The sequence below is a fragment of the Salvelinus alpinus genome, chromosome 12, assembly GCF_045679555.1.
Source record: "Salvelinus alpinus chromosome 12, SLU_Salpinus.1, whole genome shotgun sequence".
Taxonomy (NCBI): Eukaryota; Metazoa; Chordata; class Actinopteri; order Salmoniformes; family Salmonidae; genus Salvelinus; species Salvelinus alpinus.
Genome location: NC_092097.1, coordinates 17,153,717 through 17,179,093, shown reverse-complemented (window position 1 = coordinate 17,179,093; position 25,377 = coordinate 17,153,717). Strand labels below are relative to the sequence as shown.

At 42.2% G+C, this 25,377-nt stretch overlaps 1 protein-coding gene across 4 annotated transcripts; it reads right to left on the bottom strand.

The window, feature by feature from the left end:
- LOC139536577 (NEDD8-activating enzyme E1 catalytic subunit) lies at positions 1-25,377 on the bottom strand. Of its 4 annotated transcripts, XM_071337217.1 has the most exons (18): positions 25,273-25,377; positions 25,104-25,142; positions 22,721-22,841; positions 22,459-22,539; positions 22,100-22,182; positions 20,413-20,493; positions 20,029-20,072; positions 19,845-19,909; positions 19,479-19,634; positions 19,275-19,377; positions 17,184-17,297; positions 1,918-1,971; positions 1,722-1,758; positions 1,539-1,620; positions 1,320-1,420; positions 1,141-1,204; positions 963-1,017; positions 1-806 (listed from the first exon to the last, which is right to left on the bottom strand). In XM_071337217.1, exons 1-18 carry the CDS (start codon positions 25,290-25,292, stop codon positions 718-720), a joined length of 1,389 nt encoding a protein of 462 aa, XP_071193318.1. In that variant the 5' UTR covers positions 25,293-25,377; the 3' UTR covers positions 1-717. The 4 variants fall into 4 exon arrangements, with proteins under 4 accessions (XP_071193318.1, XP_071193319.1, XP_071193320.1 ...); XM_071337218.1 differs by lacking the exon at positions 25,104-25,142 and having other exon boundaries at positions 25,273-25,369; XM_071337219.1 differs by lacking the exon at positions 25,104-25,142 and having other exon boundaries at positions 22,721-22,869; positions 25,273-25,309.

Genomic DNA, 25,377 nt, shown 5'->3' with positions numbered 1-25,377 from the left:
TTCAGAAAATACACGTATCTTTATTGGAGTAGTACCTTCTTCACATTAAACCTTAAAACTGTGCATGCACCAATTAAACAACTTGGAAGTATAATTATTACTGGGTAGACATTATTTGGATGTTAACAAAAAATGTTCTGTGTAAATTGCAGAGTCAGCACATTCATTAACACTACAATATTTGCACAAGAACATAATGGATATACAACAAGGAAAACAATTTGCCCACTCAGCCTGAAGTCTCAGTCATCAGTAACACAGAAGACATGTATTGTACAGGAAAACATATATTCCGGTTGTGTCTGTGTGTGCAAAACCCCATGAAGGAGTTACTGCAACGAAATGAAAATAAATTAAACTCACAAGACACTGTAAGAGAAATCAATTTAAATATGGTACTGTTCTTTTCTCCAGTGTAAGCGAGCTTGAGAGGTTGCAGTGCATATAACGCAAATATATAACGCAAATACATCACAACAGTTGCTGATATGATCAAATATGACAGTGGAGTAGTTTGGCTTTCCACAACCAAATGGATTCATAGACTTGAGTCTACAAGTATGTCAGAGAACTGGATATGAAATACATTTATTTACATATTCACTTAAATACACTGTAAAACTTGTAGTTTATTTGCCGTTTCAAATACCCGGTACTCTGTTAGAAAAGTAATAACAACGACGTCTGGTGTTTGATGTTGGGGAGAACATGCTGGTCCTAAGAGGTAAAGCTGAGTTTGAAGAGCACAGTCTGGGGAGTGGTGACATCAGCTACGGCCAGCTCCTGCCCATCTAACAGACCCAGCTCTGTAAAAAGAAGTTAATTACAAGAATGAGTCCAACCACAAAGAGGACTAGAAGCCCACACTATAGACAGTAATGAAGACTGGGTAAGCATAATGTCATCAATATGAAACACTATTAAACCTGTATCAAACCTACACGGCATATTATATTACTCACCTTTCAGTGACTTGCTCAGATTGGGGCGTGTCCTCTGTTCAATTGACGCGACAGTCTGTCAAAACAAAATATGAGTCAATAGCCAGCCAACCACTTGTATGCCTGCTCAAGACTATTCTTTTCACCATGATCAGAACAAAAAACGTTGCATATTGCATATCAAAATGTGAAAATTCACCTGTAAATACAATGTTTTATTTTTTCCTTCCAATGTCGCAGTGATGGCTGGAGATTTCATTTGTCTGAAAAATGTACAGTTGTGAGTGTCATTATGACCAAGACGCAGTCCAAACTATAATATCACATTGGGGTCACAGAATTCAGGAAACATAAAACCTACGTGGTAGGTGAACTTACAGAGAAGCGTTTTCAGTCAGGTAATCGAGCACCTCCTGGAGCTTAGCTGAGGGAGAGAAGTGCAGGTCCTGGGGGACTTGGCTGCAGGATGAACAGTTCTCCTGACGTTTCAAACAAATATAGAGGTATTAAGACAAAAATGTATTACCAGTTACCTTTCATCATACCATTGTTAACCTGAGAGCTGTACACAGAAATCCCAGTACACAGAAAACCCACCTTTCGCTCTGCCTCAAACGTATAGGTGTACAGACCATCAACGTCATTGAACACCATGTAGTTGTTCAGAGGAATGTAGGCACTGCAGACAAAGCGGAAAGTCATGAAGCTGTTGTGAAATGCATATGCACTTCCATGTACTTATGGACTGGTTTAGTAGTAAATCAGCAATTGAAAACTCACCTTGATGCTATTTTGAAGACCTCCGTGGCACAAGCAGCTAAAGTGGGGTCAAAAAGTAGTTAGCTAAAGACATTTCTATTTACGAATAGTAAATACAGAAAGTCCTATCACAATGCTGCTGAATGTTTAATCTAGCTCGTAAAACCCTTTATGCACAAATAAACGTTCACATTTCCTTTAGTGTGTACTCATTTACCAGCAATGACTGCATTTGTGGACGCCACAGCCGGGATGATCCTCTTAACAACACCTGTAGCACGTGAACAAAAAAACATTCACTGTGACAATACTACCTGTCAACATTTTTAGAACACCTACTCATTCAAGGGTTTTTCTTAATGTATTTACTATTTTCTACATTGCAGAATAACAGTGAAAACATCAAAACCATGAAATAACACATATGGAATCATGTAGTAACCAAAAAATTGGTAAACAAATCAAAATATATTTTATATTTGAGATTCTTCTTTGCCTTGATGACAGCTTTGCACACTCTTGGCAATCTCTCAACCAGCTTCACATGGAATGCTTTTCCAACCGTCTTGAAGGAGTAAAAAAATATGCTGAGCACTTGTTGGCTGCTTTTCCTTCACCCTGTGGTCCGACTCTTCCCAAACCATCTCAATTTGGTTGAGGTCGGGGGATTGTAGAGGCCAGGTCATCTGTTGCAGCACTCAATCACTCTTCTTCTTCGTCAAATAGCCCTCACTCAGCCTGGAGGTGTGTTGAGTCATTGTCCTGTTGAAAAACAAATGATAGTCCCACTAAGCGCAAACCAGATGGGATGGCGTATCGCTGCAGAATGCTGTGGTAGCCATGCTGGTTAAATTTTCCTTGAATTCTAAATAAATCACAGACGGTGTCACCCCCTCACACCATAACACCTCTTCCATGCTTTACGGTGACATGCAGAGATCATCCGTTCACCCACACCGTGGCTCTCAAAGACATGGCGGTTGGAACCAAAAATCTCAAATTAGGACTCCAGACCAAAGGACAGATTTTCACCGGTCTAATGTCCATTGCTTGAGTTTCTTGGCCCAAGCAAGTCTCTTCTTATTATTGGTGTCCTTTAGTATAGTGTTTTCTTTGCAAAAAATCGACCATGAAGGCCTGATTCACACAGTCTCCTCTAAACAGTTGATATGTGTCTGTTACTTGAACTCTGAAGCATTTATTTGGGCTGCAATTTCTGAGACTGGTAACTCTAATGAACTTATCCTCTGCAGCAGAGGTAACTCTGGGTCGTCCATTCCTGTGGCGATCCTCATGAGAGCCAGTTTCATCATAGCGCTTGATGGTTTTTGCAACTGCACTCCAGTAAATTTTCCGTATTGACTGACCTTCATGTCTTGAAGTAATGATGGACTGTCATTTCTCTTTGCTTATTTGAGGTGTTCTTGCCATAATATGTACTTGGTCTTTTACCAAATAGGGCTATCTTCTGTATACCCCCCTACCTTGTCACAACACAACTGATTGGCTCTAACGTATTAAGGAAAGAAATTCCACAAATGAACTTTTAAGAAGACACACCTATTAATTGAAATGCATTCCAGGTGACTACCTCATTAAGCTGTTTGAAATAATGCCAAGAGTGTGCAAAGCTGTCATCAAGGCAAAGGGTGGCTATTTGAAGAATCTCAAATATAAAATAGATGTTTTATTTGTTTAACACTTTTTTTTGGTTACTACATGATTCCATATGTGTTATTTCATAGTTTTGATGTCTTCACTACTATTCTACAAAGTAGAAAATAGTAAAAAATAAAGATAAACCCTTGAATGAGTAGGTGTTCCAAAACTTTCAACCGGTAGTGTACATTCTGGCTAAAATTGCAAAGGAAGTAATTAAAAAATTATAATATATTGTAAATGGGGTATTGTAGATACGCCCAAATATTATTAACAGTTTAAAAGCTTGGTTCTTTTTCAGGATTTAATATTTTCCCGGTATTTTACAAATGTTCCCAGCAAGGCACTACAGAGGGTAGTGCGAACGGCCCAGTACATCACTGGGGCCAAGCTTCCTGCCATCCAGGACCTCTATACCAGGTGGTGTCAGAAGAAGGCCCTAATAATTTTCAAAGACTCCAGCCACCCTAGACATAGACTGTTCTCTCTGCTACCGCTCGGCAAGCGGTACCGGAGCGCCATGCCTAGGTCCAAGAGGCTTCTAAACAGCTTCTACCCCCAAGCCATAAGACTCCTGAACATCTAGTCAAATGGCTACCCAGACTGCGGAAGTGTCATTCTAAAGCATATAAGGCATATAAACATGTCTGTATTTGATTATTAGTTTTAAAATTCAAGCCTGATGTTGCCTGAGCCTGATAAGCCATACGTTAAAGACATTTTATGAGCCCAAGCCCCAAAAATTCCAAATGATTGGTCCGTTATCCAATACAGCAGGTATTCCCAAACTGGGGTAACAGCAAATGTAGAATTACTGATGCTAGCATTGGATGTGCTCTTGGAAGCAGAACAACTTGTGTTGTTCTGTCGGGGGTACGTCGGGGGTACGCCAAATACAAATGTGACTCACATTTAAAAAAATATACACATATTATTATATTTTTTTAATGTTCTTCATATTTTCAAACAGGCATTTAGTAAGGCCTGCGTCCATAGAGACACATACCAGCTGTACTGGTAGTACTGCTTCTACTAGCAGTACTACACCTGCACCTGTCGATGACACAAGTTGTTCTGCTTCCAAGAGCACATCCAATGCTAGCATCAGTAATTCTACATTTGCTGTTGGCCCAGCTAGCATGGACACTGACAGTTGTGAATCTGATGCAGCCGAAGAGCTACTGCCCCCTTACCCGGTGACAGCACCGAACAACTGACAGGGACGTTGGACCATCGAAGAGGCGTAAATATGATGAGAACTACATTGATTTGAGGTTCACTTATATTGGGAGTAGTGCCTTTCCTCAGCCACAGTGTATTATATGTGCAAAAGTACTATCTAACAACTCAATGAAACCTTCACTCTTGTACAGACATTTAGAAACAAAACATGCCAATTTGAAAAATAAGCCATGGGAGTTTTTGATTAAGAATTAAGATGCCTTTCGAGTAGTAAGACATGTATAAAAGCAACAGATACCATTAATAAGAAGGGGCTAGAAGCGTCTTATATGGTGAGCTACCAAGTGGCTAGGACAGGCAAGCCCCATACTATTGTGGAGGACTTAATTTTTCCTGCTGTCGCGGATATGGCTGGGACAATACTGGGGGAAAAAGCCAAAAAAACTAGACAGACAATAACTTCATCAAATAACACAGTTTCACGACGCATCAGTGACATGGCAGGAGATGTTTTGAAACAAATACTGCTTCACATACAAGCCAGTGAATTCTATGCGTTACAGCTGGATGAGTCAAGACGTGTCGGGCCTGGCGCAGCTCCTGGTATATGTCTGTTACATTTATGGGGGGTCAATTAAGGAAGACATCCTCTTCTGCAAACCACTGGAAACCATGACAACAGGAGTGTCACGTTCGTCGTATTGAGGAGACCAAGGCGCAGCGTGATATGAATACATTCTTCTTTTAATAACGGAATAACACAGAACAAACTAACAAAAACGAAAGTGAAGCTAAATAGAACGAGTGCTGACATGCAACTCCACATCGACAACTACCCACAAAACCTAAATGGAATAGGATCCCCAATCAGAGACAACGATAAACAGCTGCCTCTGATTGGGAACCAATTCAGGCCACCATAACCCTACATTACCTAGACTTACAAATCCCCATAGGGAAACAAAAACCCTAGACAAAAACACACATACCCACTCTCGTCACACCCTGACCTGACCAAAATAATACAGAAAATATAGAAAACTAAGGTCAGGGCGTGACAAGGAGAGGATATTTGTAAAGTACTGGACAGCTTTGTGACATCAAATGGACTTGTGGTCAAGATGTGTTGGTATCTGTACTGATGGCGCAAAAGCCATGACAGGGAGACATAGTGGAGTGGAAATGCGCGCGCAAGCAGTTGCTCCCGACGCCACTTGGGTACACTGCAGCATCCACGAGAGGCTCTTGCTGCCAAGGGAATGCCTGACAGCTTGAAAGATGTTTTGGACACTACAGTGAAAATAGTTAACTTTGTTAAAGCAAGGCCCCTGAACACTCATGTATTTTCTGATATGATGATATGGGCAGCGACCATGTAATGCTTTTACAACATACTGCTTATCAAGGTGCAATGCATTGACACGTTTTTTTGAATTGAGAGACAAGCTTAAAGTTTTCTTTACTGACCATAATTTTCACTTGTCTGACTGCTTGCATGATGACGAGTTTCTCACACGACTGGCCTATCTGGGTGATGTTTTTTCTCGCCTGAATGATCTGAATCTAGGATTACAGGGACTCTCAACAACTATACTCAATGTGCGGGACAAAATTGAGGCTATGATTAAGAAGTTAGAGCTCTTCTCTGTCTGCATTCACAAGGACAACACACAGGTCTTTCCATCATTCTATGTTTTTTTGTGTGCAAATGAACTCAAGCTTACGGGCAATGTCAAATGTGATATAGCGAAGCACCTGAGTGAGTTGCGTGCGCAATTACGCAGGTACTTTCCCGAAACAGATTAAACAAACAACTGGATTCGTTATCGCTTTCATGCCCTGCCTCGAGTCCACTTACAGATATCTGAACAAGGCAGCTTCATCGAAATTGCAACAAGTGGTTCTGTAAAAATGTAATTTAATCAGAAGCCACTGCCAGATTTCTGGATTGGGCTGCGCTCAGATTATCCTGCCTTGGCAAATCGCGCTGTTAAGACACTGATGCCCTTTGCAACCACGTACCTATGTGAGAGTGGATTCTCGGCCCTCACTAGCATGAAAACTAAATACAAGCACAGACTGTGTGCAGAAAATGCTATAAGAGCTCTTTGTCACTGTTCTGACAAAAACTCACACTCATTCTTATGTTTAACAAATGTATCATATAGTGTGTGTGTGTGTGTGTGTGTGTGTGTGTGGCAGGCTTACAATGATGGCAAAAAACAACATTTGAGAGTGCGCTGACCCTGGTGCTAGAAAGGGTACGCAGCTGGATGTTGAATGTTTGAAGGGGTACGGGACTATACAAAGTTTGGGAACCACTGTAACAGCTCTCTAGGCTCTCTACTCTTTTCTATATTTACCAATGACCTGCCACTAGCATTAAACAAAGCATGTGTGTCCATGTATGCTGATGATTCAACCATATACGCATCAGCAACCACAGCTAATGAAGTCACTGAAACCCTTAACAAAGAGTTGCAGTCTGTTTTGGAATGGGTGGCCAGTAATAAACTCAAACATATCTATAACTAAGAGCATTGTATTTGGTACAAAGCATTCCTTAAGTGCTAGACCTCAGCAGAATCTGGTAATGAATGGTGTGGCTGTTGAACAAGGACGGCAGGTAGCCTAGTGGTTAGAGCGTTGGACTAGTAACCGAAAGGTTCCAAGTTAAACAATTTAAAGGCAATGCTACCAAATACTAATTGAGTGTTTGTAAACTTCTAACCCACTGGGAATGTGATGAAAGAAATAAAAGCTGAAATAAATCCTTCTCTCTATTATTATTCTGACATTTCACATACTTAAAATAAAGTGGTGATCCTAACTGACCTAAGACAGGGAATTTTTACTAGGATTAATGTCAGGAATTGTGAAAAACTGAGTTTAAATGTATTTGGCTAAGGGGTATGAAAACTTCAGACTTCAACTATAGTTCTGTCCTTGAGCTGTTCTTGTCGAATTATGTTCTGTATTATGTCATTCTGTATTATGTTTCATGTTTTGTGTGGACCGCAGGAAGAGTAGCTGCTGCTATTGCAACAGCTAATGGGGATCCTAATAAAATACCAAATACCCTTTGCTATGAGACGCTACATTCTTTTTCCATTGATCATCCTTGAGATGTTTCTAGAACTTTATTGGAGTCCACCTGTGGTAAATACAATTGATTGGACATGATTTGGAAAGGCACACCCCTGTCTATATAAGGTCTCACAGTTGACAGTGCATGACTGAGCAAAAACCATGCCACAAGGTTGATGGAATTGCCCGTAGAACTCTGAGACTGAATTGTGTTGAGGCACAAATCTGGGGAAGGGTACAACAACATTTCTGCAGCATTGAAGGTCCCCAAGAACACAGTTGCCTCCATCGTTCTTACATGGAAGAAGTTCTTGAACCACCAAGATTCTTGCTAGAGCTGGCCGCCCGGCCAAACTGAGCAATCGGGGAAGAAGGGCCTTGGTCAGGGAGGTGACCAAGAACCTCCAGAGTTCCTCTGTGGAGATGGGAGAACCTTCCAGAAGGACAACCATCTATGCAGCATTCCACCAATCAGGCCTTTTGGTAGAGTGGCCAGACAGAAGCCACTCCTCAGTAAAAGACACATGACAGCCCACTTGGAGTCTGCCAAAAGGCTCCTAAAGGACTCTCAGACCATGAGAAACAAGATTCTCTGGTCTGAAGAAACAAGATTCTTTGGTCTGAATGCCAAACGTCACGTCTGGAGGAAACCTGGCACCATCCCTACGGTGAAGCATGGTGGTGTCAGCATTATGCTGTGGGGATGTTTTTCAGCAGCAGGGACTGGGAGACTAGTCAGGATTGAGGGAACAGAGCAAAGTACAGAGAGATCCTTGATGAAAACCTGCTCCAGAGTGCTCAGGACCTCAGACTGGGGCGACGGTTCACCTTCCAACAGTACAACGACCCAAAGCACACAGCCAAGGCCATGTGGCTTCGGGACAAGTCTCTGAATGTTCTTGAGTGGCCCAGCCAGAGCCCGGACATGAACCCGATCTAACATCTGTGGAGAGACCTGAAAATAGCTGTGCAGCGATGCTCCCCATCCAACCTGACAGCCCTTAAGAGGATCTGCAGAGAAGAATGGGAGAAACTCCCCAAATACAGGTGTGCCGAGCTTTTAGCGTCATACCCAAGAAGACTCGAGGCTGTAATCGCTGCCAAAGGTGCTTCAACAAAGTACTGAGTAAAGGGTCTGAATACTTATGTAAATAAGGTATTTATTTTTATTTCTAAACCTGTTTTTAATTTGTCATTATGGGGTATTGTGTGTAGATTGAGGGGGGGAATTATTTAATCTATTTTAGAAGAAGGCTGTAGCATAACAAAATGTGGAAAAAGTCAAGGGGTTTGAATACTTTCCGAATGCACTGTATATTTTTATTTTTTTATTTCACCTTTATTTAACCAGGTAGGCTAGTTGAGAACAAGTTCTCATTTGCAACTGCGACCTGGCCAAGATAAAGCATAGCAGTGTGAACAGACAACAACACAGAGTTACACATGGAGTAAACAATAAACAAGTCAATAACATGGTAGAAAAAAAGAAAAAAAGAGAATCTATATACAATGTGTGCAAAAGGCATGAGGAGGTAGGCAATAAATCAGATAATTACAATTTAGCAGATTAACACTGGAGTGGTAAATCATCAGATGATCATGTGCAAGTAGAGATACTGGTGTGCAAAAAAAGCAGAAAAGGAAATAAAAGCAGTATGGGGAGGGTGAGGTAGGTAAATTGGGTGGGCTATATACCGATGGACTATGTACAGCTGCAGCGATCGGTTAGCTGCTCGGATAGCAGATGTTTAAAGTTGTTGAGGGAGATAAAAGTCTCCAACTTCAGAGATTTTTGCAATTCGTTCCAGTCGCAGGCAGCAGAGAACTGGAAGGAAAGGCGTCCAAATGAGGTTTTGGCTTTAGGGATGATCAGTGAGATACACCTGCTAGAGCGCGTGCTACGGGTGGGTGTAGCCATCGTGACCAGTGAACTGAGATAAGGCGGCACTTTACCTAGCATAGCCTTGTAGATGACCTGGAGCCAGTGGGTCTGACGGCGAACATGTAGCGAGGGCCAGCCGACTAGGGCATACAGGTCGCAGTGGTGGGTCGAATAAGGTGCTTTAGTAACAAAACGGATGGCACTGTGATAAACTGCATCCAGTTTGCTGAGTAGAGTATTGGAAGCCATTTTGTAGATGACATCGCCGAAGTCGAGGATCGGTAGGATAGTCAGTTTCACTAGGGTGAGTTTGGCGGCGTGAGTGAAGGAGGCTCTGTTGCGAAATAGAAAGCCGACTCTAGATCTGATTTTGGATTGGAGATGTGTGATATGAGTCTGGAAGGAGAGTTTGCAGTCTAGCCAGACACCTAGGTACTTATAGATGTCCACATATTCTAGGTCAGAACCGTCCAGGGTGGTGATGCTAGTCGGGCGTGCGGGTGCAGGCAGCGAACGGTTGAAGAGCATGCATTTGGTTTTACTAGCGTTTAAGAGCAGTTGGAGGCCACGGAAGGAGTGTTGAATGGCATTGAAGCTCGTTTGGAGGTTGGTTATCACAGTGTCCAAAGAAGGGCCAGAAGTATACAGAATGGTGTCGTCTGCGTAGAGGTGGATCAGGGAATCGCCCGCAGCAAGAGCAACATCATTGATATATACAGAGAAAAGAGTCGGCCCGAGAATTGAACCCTGTGGTACCCCCATAGAGACTGCCAGAGGACCGGACAGCATGCCTTCCGATTTGACGCACTGAACTCTGTCTGCAAAGTAGTTGGTGAACCAGGCAAGGCAGTCATTAGAAAAACCGAGGCTACTGAGTCTGCCGATAAGAATATGGTGATTGACAGAGTCGAAAGCCTTTGCCAGGTCGATGAAGACGGCAGCACAGTACTGTCTTTTATCGATGCCGGTTATGATATCATTTAGTACCTTGAGCGTGGCTGAAGTGCACTATATACAGGCTTATGATCTAGTAATCTATTTCTCTTGTTATCAGGTCATTTATTCTTCTCTTTTGGCTTACCAGAATATACTGTTAGACATTAGCCTTTAGCTCAAGTAGACTATTTGTAGGTCTAGGTTTTGATTATCAGGTCAGTCTCACTGTGCATGCTGCAGATGCATCAACTACTGCTGAACAATTTCAGTAGGACATTAGGCTATTTAGATAAGGTGGGTACGTCGCCAATGTTAGTTGTGGTTTTGGGGGTTCGTTAGTAATACTGTATGTTATGCTATGTAATGGTACTGTATGTCATGGCTGAGCTGTGCCGCTCTGCAGCAGTCTACTGTATGGTCTTCGATCTGTACAATGTCTTCTGTTATTTAACCACGTATGCCTTTTCTATTCCAATTTCAGGAGGGCAAATGCGCCTTATGTTCCAATAGCAGGGATTCAGTTCATATTGAGCGTTAGTACCTTTCAGCATGTAGTCTGCTCAAGAATCCATCTGTCTGCCTACTCTTCATGGACTACGGAGAGGCAACGAACATGCATATCAGTATATCTCCTCTCTCTCAGTAGGACAAGTTTGAGTTCACGTTAAGGCAACAGTGTTGGGTTTACATTATGCTTTTCCAGAGGCGGTCCGTATGATGGCTTTAGGGGTTCTTCAGTCTGATTACACTAAATGTTCCTTTCCTTTAATCTTGCATGATCTCTTAAGTTCTGTTTGCATTACGGAGTCTCACATGTGGAACATTGTCGTCATCATCAGAACTAACACTGCTTTGTCCTCTCATGTTGTGCTGCCTGCATGCTGAGCCCGGGCAGCACCTGGCGAACCTCTGTTCAACATTGATGCTGGCAACCAATGACAAGATACTGGAACTCATCACGGTTCTGGTTCCTTCGTCAGCACTGAGGGATAGCTCTGAGTTATAGGCCGTCCAATTCTGCATCGGCGCCGCTACTGGTTCTCAATTGATCCCAGCTTCACTCTGATCCTCTGCTGCTACAATGTATTGATTCTGAGCTTGTGAAACATACATGAGTTTGTGCAGTATTCTTGCTCCCACCCCAGCCTCCACCTGTTAGGTTCCCTGTTCCTGTTAGGGGGATTGGTATAGCTTACCGCACTTACTGCTCGTAGGCTATATTTCATATGGCCGCTTTACTCGGGCAGTGAGTTACCCTGAAGGAGCAGAGCCTATATCGCCAAGACATGCATTATTCATTGCTGAATAAATGGATGAGCATATTTCTAAGCAGTGTTTTCTTTCTGAAATGAAACGTTTTGTTTTCCTTATCTTAATCATTGTAATGGCATGCTTGAATAATATAGGACTAAAATAAGATGTAGACGGCTTTCACTTCTCTTCATGAAGATTGAATGGATATGGGTGTACAGATCTGAGTTTTAAAAAAATGTCATAGCCTACCGCCATCGCGCGTTCTCTCTTGATTCAAACTCCCTGTGCGTTCAATTGGCTGCTTTATTTAACATTACATGTTAAAGTCTTTGAAAAAGCTATTAGTATAAGAAATGCCCCCCCGCCCCGATTAAGCTTTTCGTGGGACTCCAAGAGCTAAGGGGTGTTTTTTAAAGGAGAGAGGCCAGGGGAGCGCAGGTGAGTATTGCACAAGAGACAGAGGCTATAAGTTTGAAACTTATGCATAACCCATCATTCCTTAGCTAAATATACGGCTAATACTCTATTGAATTTATTACCTGAAAGAGGTAGGCTAGGACATTGAGAGAGATATAACAATCTTGAACAGGATGATCTATTTTGAATGCAATTTGAATGGAATTCATTAAGAGAAAGATAAGGAGTGGGTTTAAGCAGGAAATCTCAGTAACCTGTTTCCCGGTATTCAACACTAGTCAGATCCTTATGGAGGTCCAAGATTAGGAGGACAATTCAGTATTGCAGAATGTGTGTGATAACTCGAAATGACAAGGTTCCAGTTTAACAAAGTTTACTATACTATATGAACACACTACAAGGTAGCCATTCCACTCCAGGCTAGGTCCATCAAGACTCCCTGCGCAGGCGCATTCTTGACTGAGTGATAGCCCCGTAATAACAGAAATATAGGGATACTTAAAACATGAACTTAACAATCTCCCCCTTTTCTTTAAAGTCAAATAAAACATTAACAACATAATTAAATGTCCAAGTATTATTCAAGATCCCCATTACAAATGGGTTGTGAGACAGTTTTTATTTGTATTACTCAAGCTGCCACTTTCCATTACTGAGAGCCCGTAGGAGCACAAGACCAGATGCTCCTTTTTTAGTCAGACAGTCAGCAAGCTGTTCCTTTGTGGTCGACCACAGCGTCCGCTGGATTCTCTGTGCTTGAATAAGTTCCTTGTAGCTGCTAATCTCAAGACGAAGTCTTTTCTCTGTGACAGACTTGGTTGACTTCACAGCATCAACTAATGAGTAGTTGTCAGTGACACAAACTACAAGTAGAAAGAGACGTTTTGTCTCACCAGTGGTAAGCTCTGAGAACAGAATTGCAAGAAAGATAGCATTGTCAATTCCATCTGCAAGAGCAAGGGTTTCTCCAGCAAGTGTGCTTCGGACAACCATTCTGATCCTTTTTGACTGCCAACAGATAGGTGAGAATCTTCCTCCTTCACCCATTAACACAATTAGATGTCCACCTTGTGTGCCTCCATCTGTAAGGTTCCCTAGCGAAGCATCACTGAAGACAACTAGCTTCAAAGAGTCATCTTTTCCAACATGCTGAAACTTTAAAGTCACTTGTTGTGATTTCAGTTTATGAACAACTTTGTTCGCCTCATGAATGGTTTGTACAGTGGCGTGTTTTGTGTTAGATGCCAAGTTGCAACCATCAAACATTACATCAGGTCTACTCTGTCTAGCAACCCATAAAATTTGTTCTATCTTTGACCTCAATTGATCAGCTTCAATTCCACATAGAGGGGAATTCCTTTGTACGGCTCTTGAAGAATCCATGTGGATGGGTTGAAGGTTCTTGATATAGCTCTCCTGTTGCATCAGTATTTTTCCATCAACTGTAATAAACTCTATGCCAACATAACAAAAATGATCATGCTCCTCACGGCCGACCTTGAAAACAGCTTTGAGGTATGGAATCACAGTTGGAGCAAAGGTCTGTGAGCCACCCCAGATAAAGTCATCAACATGACAGGCAAGTACTCCAGTCACATTGCAGTCTTGATCAAGCCAATAGAAGACTGCAGGATCCATTTGTGACATTTTTCCACCTGTATTCAGCATTGTTGCCTTGACTTTGTTGTACCAGTAGAGTGATGCATTTGCCAGTACAAACAACCAATTTTTTAGTTTCCACAGTGTTCCTTCGCTTTTAGCTTCGGGCGAAGGTCGGATGTGAATGTCCCTTGACAGCTCTGTTCCCTGCAAAAATGCAGATTTGATGTTTATGGAATTACGTTTTCATTTTTTCTGGCAGATCACTGACATCAGCAATCTGAGTGACTCTGAGGCACATGTCGGTGAGTCTTTTGGGAGTTCTTTAGCAGCCAGCTCTTCAAAACCTCTAGCCACTAGACGAGCTTTAGGCACTATTCCAGTTAAGGATTCTTTAAGGGTACACACCCACCTTGTTGAGACACATTTTTAGCCAATGTCTTTGACTTCCTCAAACACTCAATTTTTTCCTCCAATTACTGAGCTCATCTAGCTTAGCTGAGTCAAATGACACGTCCTTTGTTTCAAGTACATAATTATTTTGAATGTCATTCTGTTTTTCTCGATTTTCCATTGGTTCAATTCTGATATTATCTACAAGTGACAGGTCAGCTGACCCTGTTGTACCAGAAAGTGTAGCTGGTTTAGAGTACTGCAAGTTGTACCAGTTCTGGTGTTTTCCTTTGGCTTTTCCTGCTCGTCCAATGACGGTTGCTGTATGTGGAATACCACTTTCTCTGTCCATGTATTTAACAGTTTGTCCAGTTTTCAGATTGGAACAACCATGTTCTCTTAACACATGTGGCTGTTGTTGAATGTTTTCCTCATTTGAACGCTCAACAGTATTACCTGTGGCATGGTTGAAGGTCTCTGCTCCATTTCCTGTGTCAGTTTCAGTGTCAGTTTCAGTGTCCATATCATTGGATCCGACATTTGGTAGGTTTGTGTCTGTTACACAGAACCCAAACCGGCTGCGCCATCATGCATAAATGTATTTTGTCCCCCCACACCAAACGCGATCACGACACGCAGGTTAAAGTATCAAAACAAACTCTGAACCAATGACATTCATTTGGGGACAGGTCGAAAAGCATTAAACATGTATGGCAATTTAGCTAGCTAGCTTGCACTTGCTAGTTAACGTTAATTTGTCCTATTTAGCTAGCTTGCTGTTGCTAGCTAATTTCTCCTGGGATATAAACATTGAGTTGTTATATTACCTGAAATGCACAAGGACCTCTACTCAGACAATTAATCCACACATAAAACGGCCAACCGAATCGTTTCTAGTCATCTCTCCTCCTTCCAGGCTTTTTCATCTTTGAACTTATATGGTGATCACATCTAAACTGTCATAGTGTTACCACGACAACCGGCAAAACAGTTCGTCTTTCAATCACCCACGTGGGTATAACCAATTAAGAGATGGCACGTGGGTACCTGCTTCTATAAACCAATGAGGAGATGACTTTCAGCGCGATCTGCATCAGAAATAGGAACGACTTCTATTTTAGCCCTTGGCGTCGCAGATGCTCATTGGCGCGCGTGAGCAGTGTGGGTGCAATAATTGAAAAACATGTATTTCTAAATTTATTTTGAGACGCTCGCGCACGCGACGTGTCTGGTCTGGTCAGCATGTTACTATTTCCTTTTTGTCATTTTCATTAGGAGACTGATTCTCAGCAACAGCCCCTCTATCTTGTTGATCATTTACTTTCCGCAATCTTGAGTGATGCACCCTGACAATGATGCCTCTGTGCCTCACAAATATCACCACACCATCTTAACCAATGACTACTCCCGGTCCTTTCCACTTGACAGTCAACTCGTTTGTAGTACACTTTGTTTCCAGTTTCGTACTTCTCACCATCATTATTCCCTGAACTACTGAGTAACTTCTGAAGTCTGTCAACTGTAGCATGTCCAAACTGTTTGTGAAGCTTTAACAATACTTTGTGTTTTTCTTTTGTGTTCATGTTCTCTGTGTCAGTCAGAATCTCATTTTTGCATGGACTGTGTGATGTCTTTGTCTAAAATGTTTACACAATAGTGGCCTGAGGTAGTAAGTTCAAGAGTCACTGGTTGTTTAAACATCCCTGCCTTGTCATTTTTTATGTCTAATACAGCCCCTGCCTTCTTGAGGGAAGCTTTGCTTAATAGTAAGGGGATATCTGTAGGGACCACCTCTGTTTCAATGTGACACTTAGTCTGACCAATTTTTGCTGGTATCTTAACTCTCTTGGTAGAATGGACAATTCTCCCGTCTCCAAATTTGAAAGCTCTGTTGCTTGGTGTGTCAATCATATTTTGTACTTCTTTCATACTTAGTTCACTGACATAGCTATCAAGCCATTTTGCACCACACACTGTCCATGTACATGCAGTATCAATCACAGCAGATCCTAAGGACTCAACTATAAAAATCTCAGTATCAGAAGCAGATTCATTTTAAAACAGTGTAATGTTACACTGCTCTATCTGTGTTTACATTTTCCTCTGTTAGTTTAACTTGTTCATTTTTATGAGGACAGTCTGTAACCCAAATGGTAAGTGCTTTGACAAATAGCATATTTTGATCTCCTTCCATATTTGTCCAGTGGATTTGTACTGGGAAATGGCGCCCTCTTCTGGCTGCCTTGAGAACGTGACTTGTTGGCGCCTTTTCTCTGCTGCTCAGTGTAATATGCTGCGTCACTCACTTGCATTCCATCTGTTATTGGCGCGACAGACGTCTTATCACCAAAAATTATTTTTAGTGCCGACTTCATTGATGCAAAAGTCAGCACAGTACAAGCAGTCAAAGCCAACTGTTTCTCCCTACCATCTAGACAGGCAGTATCTAGCAACTTGAAAGCTAACACTGCATCCGGGAGAACCATGTCGTATTTGCACATCCTATTGTACCTCTGTTCGAAATCAATGATGTAGTCCCGTCATTGCAACCGAAATATCTCTCGTAACACTGTCAAAGTTTGAATATGCCTCGTAGGCATGGTCTTTCTCTTTAAGAAATACAGAATCCAGTGCTCTGATCAAATTCACCATACCGTCATCCTTGTTCAAATCCTCAACGGATATTTCCAGTGCTGTATCTCTCGCTCTTCCCTCGAGCGATAATACCACCGCAAGTGCTTGCTTTTTCACGTCCAGATTAGTAACCCGTGTCCAGATTCCAAGTAAATTTTTCCAAATTTCGTACGACCTCTTCTCGTCGAAGCGAGGTGGCACATTGTAGTTATTAACCATCATCTTCTACCAATGTTAACTCGAAATGACACAACGACAAGGTTCCAGTTTAACAAAATTTACTATACTATATGAACACACTACAAGGTAGCCATTCCACTCCAGGCTAGGTCCATCAACAACAAGACTCCCTGCACAGGCGCACTCTTGACTGAGTGATAGCCCCATAATAACAGAAATATAGGGATACTTAAAACATGAACTTAACAGTGTGTTCTCACCCTGGGTGAGTCTGTAGGTGACTCCTGTGATGCTGAACTCTGCTGCCCGCTCCTGAGACTTCTGGTACACCCACTGGATGTGCTCCGGGTCATCTGCGTCCAGCCCCACACCATCTGACAATACAACACACAATCAGGATAGAAATGTTAAGGGATCTTCATGTACAGTTGCAAAAAAAGTATGTGAACCCTTTGGAATTACCTGGATTTCTACATAAATTGGTCATCAAAATGTGATCTGATCTTCCTCTAAGTCACATACATAATTTACATAATTTAAATAATTTAAACATTCACCGTGTAGGTTGGAAAATGTATTTGAACCCCTAGGCTAATGACTTCTCCAAAAGCTAATTGGAGCCAGGACTCCGATAAACTAGTCCAATCAATGAGACGAGATTGGAGATGTTGGTTAGAGCTGCCCTGCGATATAAAAAACACTCACAAAATGTGAGTTCGTTATTCACATGAAGCATTGCCTGATGTGAACCATGCCTCGAACAAAAGAGATCTCAGAAGACCTAAGATTAAGAATTGTTGACTTCCATAAAGCTGGAAAGGGTTACAAATGTATCTATAAAGGCCTTGATGTTCATCAGTCCATGGTAGGACAAATAGTCTATAAATGGAGAAAGTTCAGCACTGTTGCTACTCTCCCTAGGAGTGGCCGTCCAGCAAAGATGACTGCAAGAGCACAACACAGAACTCTCAATGAGGTTAAGAAGAATCCTAGAGTGTCAGCTAAAGAAATCTCTGGAACATGCTAACATCTCTGTTGACGAGTTTACGATACGTAAAACACAAAACAAGAATGGTGTTCATGGGAGGACACCATGGAAGAAGCCACTGCTCTCCAAAAAAAACATTGCTGCACATCTGAAGTTTGCAAAAGAGCACCTGAATGTTCCACAGTGCTACTGGCAAAATATTGTGTGGACAGATGAAACTAAAGTTGAGTTGATTGGAAGGAAGGAACACACAACACTATGTGTGGAGAAAAAAAGGCACAGCACACAAACATCAAAACCTCATCTCTACTGTAAAATATGGTGGAGGGAGCATCATGGTTTGGGGCTGCTTTGCTGCCTCAGGGCCTGGACAGCTTGCTACAGTATCATCTACGGGAAAATGAATTCCCATGTTTATCAAGACATTTTGCAGGAGAATGTAAGGCTATCTGGGGAGGCAGGTAGCTTAGTGGTTAGAGCGTTGGACTAGTAACCGAAAGGTTGCAAGATCAAATCCCTGAGCTGACAAGGTAAAATTCTGTCGTTCTGCCCCTGAACAAGGCAGTTAATCCAGGCCGTCATTGAAAATAAGAATTTGTTCTTAACTGACTTGCCTAGTTAAATAAAGGTAATTTTTTTTCCTTTTTAAAAAAATTATATCTGTCCGCCAATTGAAGCTCAACAGAAGTTGGGTGATGCAAAAGGACAACAACCCAAAACACAGAGGTAAATCAACAACAGAATGGCTTCAACAGAAGAAAATACACCTTCTGGAATGGCCCAGTCAGAGTCCTGACCACAACCCGATTGAGATGCTGTGGCATGAACTCGAGAGCGGTTCACACCAGACATCCCAAGAATATTGCTGAACTGAAACAGTTTTGTAAAGAGGAAGGGTCCAAAATTCCTTCTGAACGTTGTGCAGGTCTAATACGCAACTACAGAAAACGTTTGGTTGAGGTTATTGCTGCCAAAGGAGGGTCAACCAGTTATTAAATCCAAGGCTTCACATACTTTCCCCACCCTGCACTGTGAATGTTTACACGTTGTGTTCAATAAAGACATGAAAACGTATAATTGTTTGTGTGCTATTAGTTTAAGCAGACTGTGTTTGTCTATTGTTGTGACTTAGATGAAGATCAGATCAAATTGTATGACCAATTTATACAGAAATCCAGGTAATTCCAAAGGGTTCACATATTTTTTCTTGCCACTGTACCTATGGCTGGTACTACCATTGAAATAAATCCGTCACTCCTTATGGAGTATTACAATATTTGAATCAAAAAATAATTTATGAGATATCGAAGGCACAGTAATACCTGATCAAATAAGCATGTTAACAAGCTGGTTGGTTACATACCTCCGAAGGGTTTCTCTTTAGGCCACAGCAGCATGCGGACATACTCAACACAATGTTCTGGTAACCGGGGCATGGAGGCTATCGTACACATGGGGAAGTTAATCTGAGAAAATAAATATATTTAGAGGAAGCAACACATTAGATCCCGGAATAAAAAGGATAGCCATCCTGATACATCTGTACGTAAAACAAAAGCTAGCACACCTGTGGTGGGTAGAGCTCCAGGGTGCAGTCGATACAGGCAGTCATGCCAGGAAAGATGACCCGAGCGTTTCCCTTGAAGCCCTCTGTCCCCCCGTCAATCAGCGGGATGATGGAGCTGGGGTCCAGCACCCCGTCTTCATAAACCAGCAGAGACAGCTAGAGAGGAATGGAAAATCACATAGGGTAAATTGTGAAAAAGGCAGACCACACTGATCTCTGTTTAACAATCAGTTTTTTTATGGACTGGCTTTTTATAGATTGATCATGGAAATCTGTGCAGGACATAAGGGTACTCGAACAAGTGAGCACTAGATTGCATTCGACTTGATCTATATTTAACTTAGAATACATTTTGTAATAACATACCAACATGCCATTCATCCATCTCCGGGCGATTATGGAGTCGAGTCCACAAACTATTATGTGGAATTCTGTGTGAGGGAGACAAAGCAGTAATTATTTCAAATGAAACAAAACATACAGCTAATTTGATATTTCCCATAATGAGTAATCTGGAAGAGGACGAGGATAGAAGAATCCCAGGACTTACGTCTGTAAAACGACTCATCAAAGTCTTGTATTTTCTTGAAATGGCTGTGCAATTTTATAAGGATATCAGTAGATTAGGCCAGCAGGTAGCCTAGCGGTTACAGTGTTGGGCCAGTAACTGAAAGGGCCCTGATTTGAATACCCGAGCCGAAAAGGTGAAACATTTGTCAATGTGCCCTTGAGCAAGGCACTTAAACCAAATTTGCTCCAGGGGCACAGTACTACTATGGCTGATCCTGTAAAACAACAGCTATCCGGGTGTATGTGACAATTACACTTTTTTTTTATTAACCTGGGCTATAATAATAATAATGTATTATATATTATTAGTATTATTATAAATCAACTCCCAAATCATCCATTTTCCTTCATCTCCAAAGGATACGGGACCACGTTGCATCCTGGAATGCGGCCATTGATAAAATCCGCTGCAATGTCTGCCTTTGGCCGACCCACATCCTTCAGCCTTCAGAGAAACACATACCATCCATTAGAAAAAGTACAGTGCATTCAGAGAGTATGCAGACCCCTTGACTTTTTCTACATTTTGTTACGTTACAGCCTTATTCTATTCTAAAATTGATTACATCTTTTTTCCCTCATCAATCTACACATAATACCCCACAATGACAAAGCAAAAAGTATTCAGACCCTTTACTTAGTACTTTGTTGACACACCTTAGGCAGCGATTGCAGCCTCTCGAGTCATCTTGTTTATGATGCTACAAGCTTGTCATACCTGTATTTCAGGAGTGGCTTCCATTCTTCTCTGCAGATCCTCTCAAGCTGTCAGGTTGGATGGGGAGTGTCGCTGCACAGCTATTTTCAGGTCTCAAGAGATGTTTGATCAGGTTCAAGTCCGGGCTCTGGCTGGGCCACTCAAGGACATTCAGAGACTTGTCCCGAAGCCACTCCTGCGTTGTCTTGGCTGTGTGCTTAGGGTCATTGTCCTGTTGGAAGGTGAACCTTCACCCCAGTCTGAGGTCCTGAACACTCTGGAGCAGCGCTCTTCATCAAGGATCTCTCTGTACTTTGCTCCGTTCATCTTTCCCTCGATCTTGACTAGTCTCCTAGTCCCTGTCGCTGAAAAACAACCCCACAGCATGATGCTGCTACCACCACCATGCTTCCAAACCTGCTGGTGCCAGGTTTCCTCCAGACATGACGCTTGGCATTCAGGCCAAAGAGTTCAATCTTGGTTTCATCAGACCAGTTTGCGTACCAATGTTGTTTCTCATGGTCTGAGAGTCCTTTAGGTGCCTTTTGGAAAACTCCAAGCGGGTTGTCATGTGCCTTTTTACTGAGGAGTGGCTTCCATCTGGACTGATTGAGTGCTACAGATATGGTTGCCCTCCTGAAAGGTTCTCCCATCTCCACAGAGGAACTCTGGAGCTCTTTCAGAGTTACCATCAGGTTCTTGGTCACCTCCCTAACCAAGGCCCTTCTCCCCCGATTGCTCAGTTTAGCCGGGCAGCCAGCTTTAGGAAGAGTCTTGGTAGTTCCAAACTTCTTCCATTTAAGAATGATAGAGGCCACTGTGTTCTTGGGGACCTTCAATGCTGCGGAAATGTTTTGGTACCCTTCCTCAGATCTGTGCCTTGACACAATCCTGCCTCTGAGCACTACGGACAATTCCTTTGACCTCATGGCTTGGTATTTGCTTATATAGACAGGTGTTTGCCTTACCAAATCATGTCCAATCAATTGAACTTACCACATGTGGACTCCAATCAAGTTGTAGAAACATCTTAAGGATAAGCAATGGAAACAGGATGCACCTGAGCTCAATTTCGAGTCTCATTGCAAAGGGTCTGAATACTCATGTAAATAAGGTATTTTCCGTTTTTAAAACATTTCTAAAAACCTGTTTTCGCTTTGTCATTAAAGGGTATTGTGTGTAGATTGATGAGGGATTTAAAAAATATATATTTTAGAATAAGGCTGTAACGTAACAAAATGTGGAAAAAGTCAAGTGGTCTGAATACTTTCCCGAATGCACTGTATGTGCAAAATCAACAACACCAATAATGACAAGGGGTGAGTAGAAAAAAGTAAAAGGCAAATGATCTCACCTAAAGAGGAACTGTCTGTTGAGGTTGGAAATGTCAATGGTATCCATGTCAACAACGTGTATGTGACGAAAACCTGACAAGGCCTGGTCCACAGCATCCCCAAAAGATGGGAAAATGACAGAGTGAATATCTATCAGAACCAATGTTGTTGTAAGTGTCCTAATTAAACTACTTAAGTAAGACTACACTGGGTATCTTTCTCCTCAAGAAATAGGCTATTCTACATTTCCATGAAAGATATGATACGCAAACTGACGGTTACTAGCAGAACAGTGTGTGCAGGTCTATCTCTCACATTGCCACTCATTGCAAAGGGAATGTTGTAGAGTAGCATGTGCATTCAAGAGATGAAATCATACCAGATCTTTGAGAAGTTCACATCCAAGGCCACCTGCTCCAATAACAAGTATTTTGCAGGTGTCTAACAAAAACTGGAGCGACTGTAAGGAAATAAGCAACAGTAATAAAGGAGAACATCACAGCACAATCAAAAGTATTCAGATGTGCAACTGAGCTCTGATATGACATGAACCATGGCTTTAAGTATGAAATTATTTGCAACCCATTCAGTGCTGTTCCTTGTTTTATTTACAAACTTTGAGTATGCACTGTGATGATTACCTCTGTGCTCGGCTCAAAGTCAGGGTGAGTGAAAGGTCCTGGTCTTTCCAGAAATCTATTGATGTGGTTCCATCGTCCGTCCCATTCGCCCCCGTCTCTGCTGCCCCCATCCACCACCATCCTGGAGAGAACACAGGACAGGAGTCCAGCTAAATATGTCAGTGGGGAAACATTTGAGGAATATAAAACTTCATTATCTAATAAATGTTTTATTAATTAGAAACAGCTGCCATACATGTTTATAGCAGACATGCAAATAGCAGAGAAGCACATTGTTATTTTATAAACAATAATATGTAGAAAGTACAGTCATGATTACCTAGCAGCAACCTTATGACATACAGTGGGGAGAACAAGTATTTGATACACTGCCGATTTTGCAGGTTTTCCTACTTACAAAGCATGTAGAGGTCTGTAATTTTTATCATAGGTACACTTCAACTATGAGAGACGGAATCTAAAACAAAAATCCAGAAAATCACATTGTATGATTTTTAAGTAATTAATTTGCATTTTATTGCATGACATAAGTATTTGATACATCAGAAAAGCAGAACTTAATATTTGGTACAGAAACCTTTGTTTGCAATTACAGAGATCATACGTTTCCTGTAGTTCTTGACTAGGTTTGCACACACTGCAGCAGGGATTTTGGCCCACTCCTCCCTACAGATCTTCTCCAGATCCTTCAGGTTTCGGGGCTGTCGCTGGGCAATACGGAGTTTCAGCTCCCTCCAAAGATTTTCTATTGGGTTCAGGTCTGGAGACTGGCTAGGCCACTCCAGGACCTTGAGATGCTTCTTACGGAGCCACTCCTTAGTTGCCATGGCTGTGTACTTCGTGTCGTTGTCATGCTGGAAGACCCAGCCACGACCCATCTTCAATGCTCTTACTGAGGGAAGGAGGTTGTTGGCCAAGATCTCGCGATACATGGCCCCATCCATCCTCCCCTCAATACGGTGCAGTCGTCCTGTCCCCTTTGCAGAAAAGCATCCCCAAAGAATGATGTTTCCACCTCCATGCTTCACGGTTGGGATGGTGTTCTTGGGGTTGTACTCATACTTCTTCTTCCTCCAAACACGGCGAGTGGAGTTAGACCAAAAAGCTCTATTTTTGTCTCATCAGACCACATGACCTTCTCCCATTCCTCCTCTGGATCATCCAGATGGTCATTGGCAAACTTCAGACAGGCCTGGACATGCACTGGCTTAAGCAGGGGGACCTTGCGTGCGCTGCAGGATTTTAATCCATGACGGCGTAGTGTGTTACTAATGGTTTTCTTTGAGACTGTGGTCCCAGCTCTCTTCAGGTCATTGACCAGGTCCTGCCGTGTAGTTCTGGGCTGATCCCTCACCTTCCTCATGATCATTGATGCTCCACGAGGTGAGATCTTGCATGGAGCCCCAGACCGAGGGTGATTGACCGTCATCTTGAACTTCTTCCATTTTCTAATAATTGCGCCAACAGTTGTTTCCTTCTCACCAAGCTGCTTGCCTATTGTCCTGCAGCCCATCCCAGCCTTGTGCAGGTCTACAATTTTATCCCTGATGTCCTTACACAGCTCTCTGGTCTTGGCCATTGTGGAGAGGTTGGAATCTGTTTGATTGAGTGTGTGGACAGGTGTATTTTATACAGGTAACGAGTTCAAACAGGTGCAGTTAATACAGGTAATGAGTGGAGAACAGGAGGGCTTCTTAAAGAAAAACTAACAGGTCTGTGAGAGCCGGAATTCTTACTGGTTGGTAGGTGATCAAATACTTATGTCATGCAATAAAATGCAAATTAATTATTTAAAAATCATACAATGTGATTTTCTGGATTTTTGTTTTAGATTCCGTCTCTCACAGTTGAAGTGTACCTATGATGAAAATTACAGACCTCTACATGCTTTGTAAGTAGGAAAACCTGCAAAATCGGCAGTGTATCAAATACTTGTTCTCCCCACTGTATATTATTGTCTCATATGTTTTTTGTTTATAACTCTGTGATGGTTTAAACGTGTATCGCTGCACCTAGGGTGCCATGCTATGGAAGAAGCACAGTACCTTATTGACAGACAGTAAGTGGATAGCTAGCTAGCCAACAAGCCTACACTACAGTAACTGTCTCAGCGCCTCTAGCACTGAGATGCAGTGCCTTAGACAGCTGGGCCACTCGGAATCATTCCATGATTGAATCGGTTTCAAAGCAGCCATTTGTAGGGATACTATGTTATAGACCAACAACAACAGGAACTATTTACTGTAGGCTAGTTAGAACTAGCTAGCGTAGCTATATATTTATTTGGATTTAGCTGCCGTCTGAGTTATTCGAGACAGCGTTTTAATCCCTGCTCTATTCACCCTCTCAAACCTGCTGCCAGTTCTAGCAATTCATTACTAACTTCTCAGTCAGCTCCACTACTCTCCTTCTTTTCTTCTCCCTAAAAAGAGAGAATAAAAGAAGGTTCATTCATGCTTTGCTTTCAGCGGGTAACCAGTTAATGGGATGTGAAAGCATCGTTCGGGCAGTTAACGGCTATGTCTTGCTTGTTTACTTCTGCAGCTACTTACGGCTCGTCTGTATCCGCCATTTTCGTGCCCAGGAAGACAAATAGCTACCCACAATGCATTGCACAGACACCGGTGTGGTATGCACAATGCAATCCGAGATCCTTG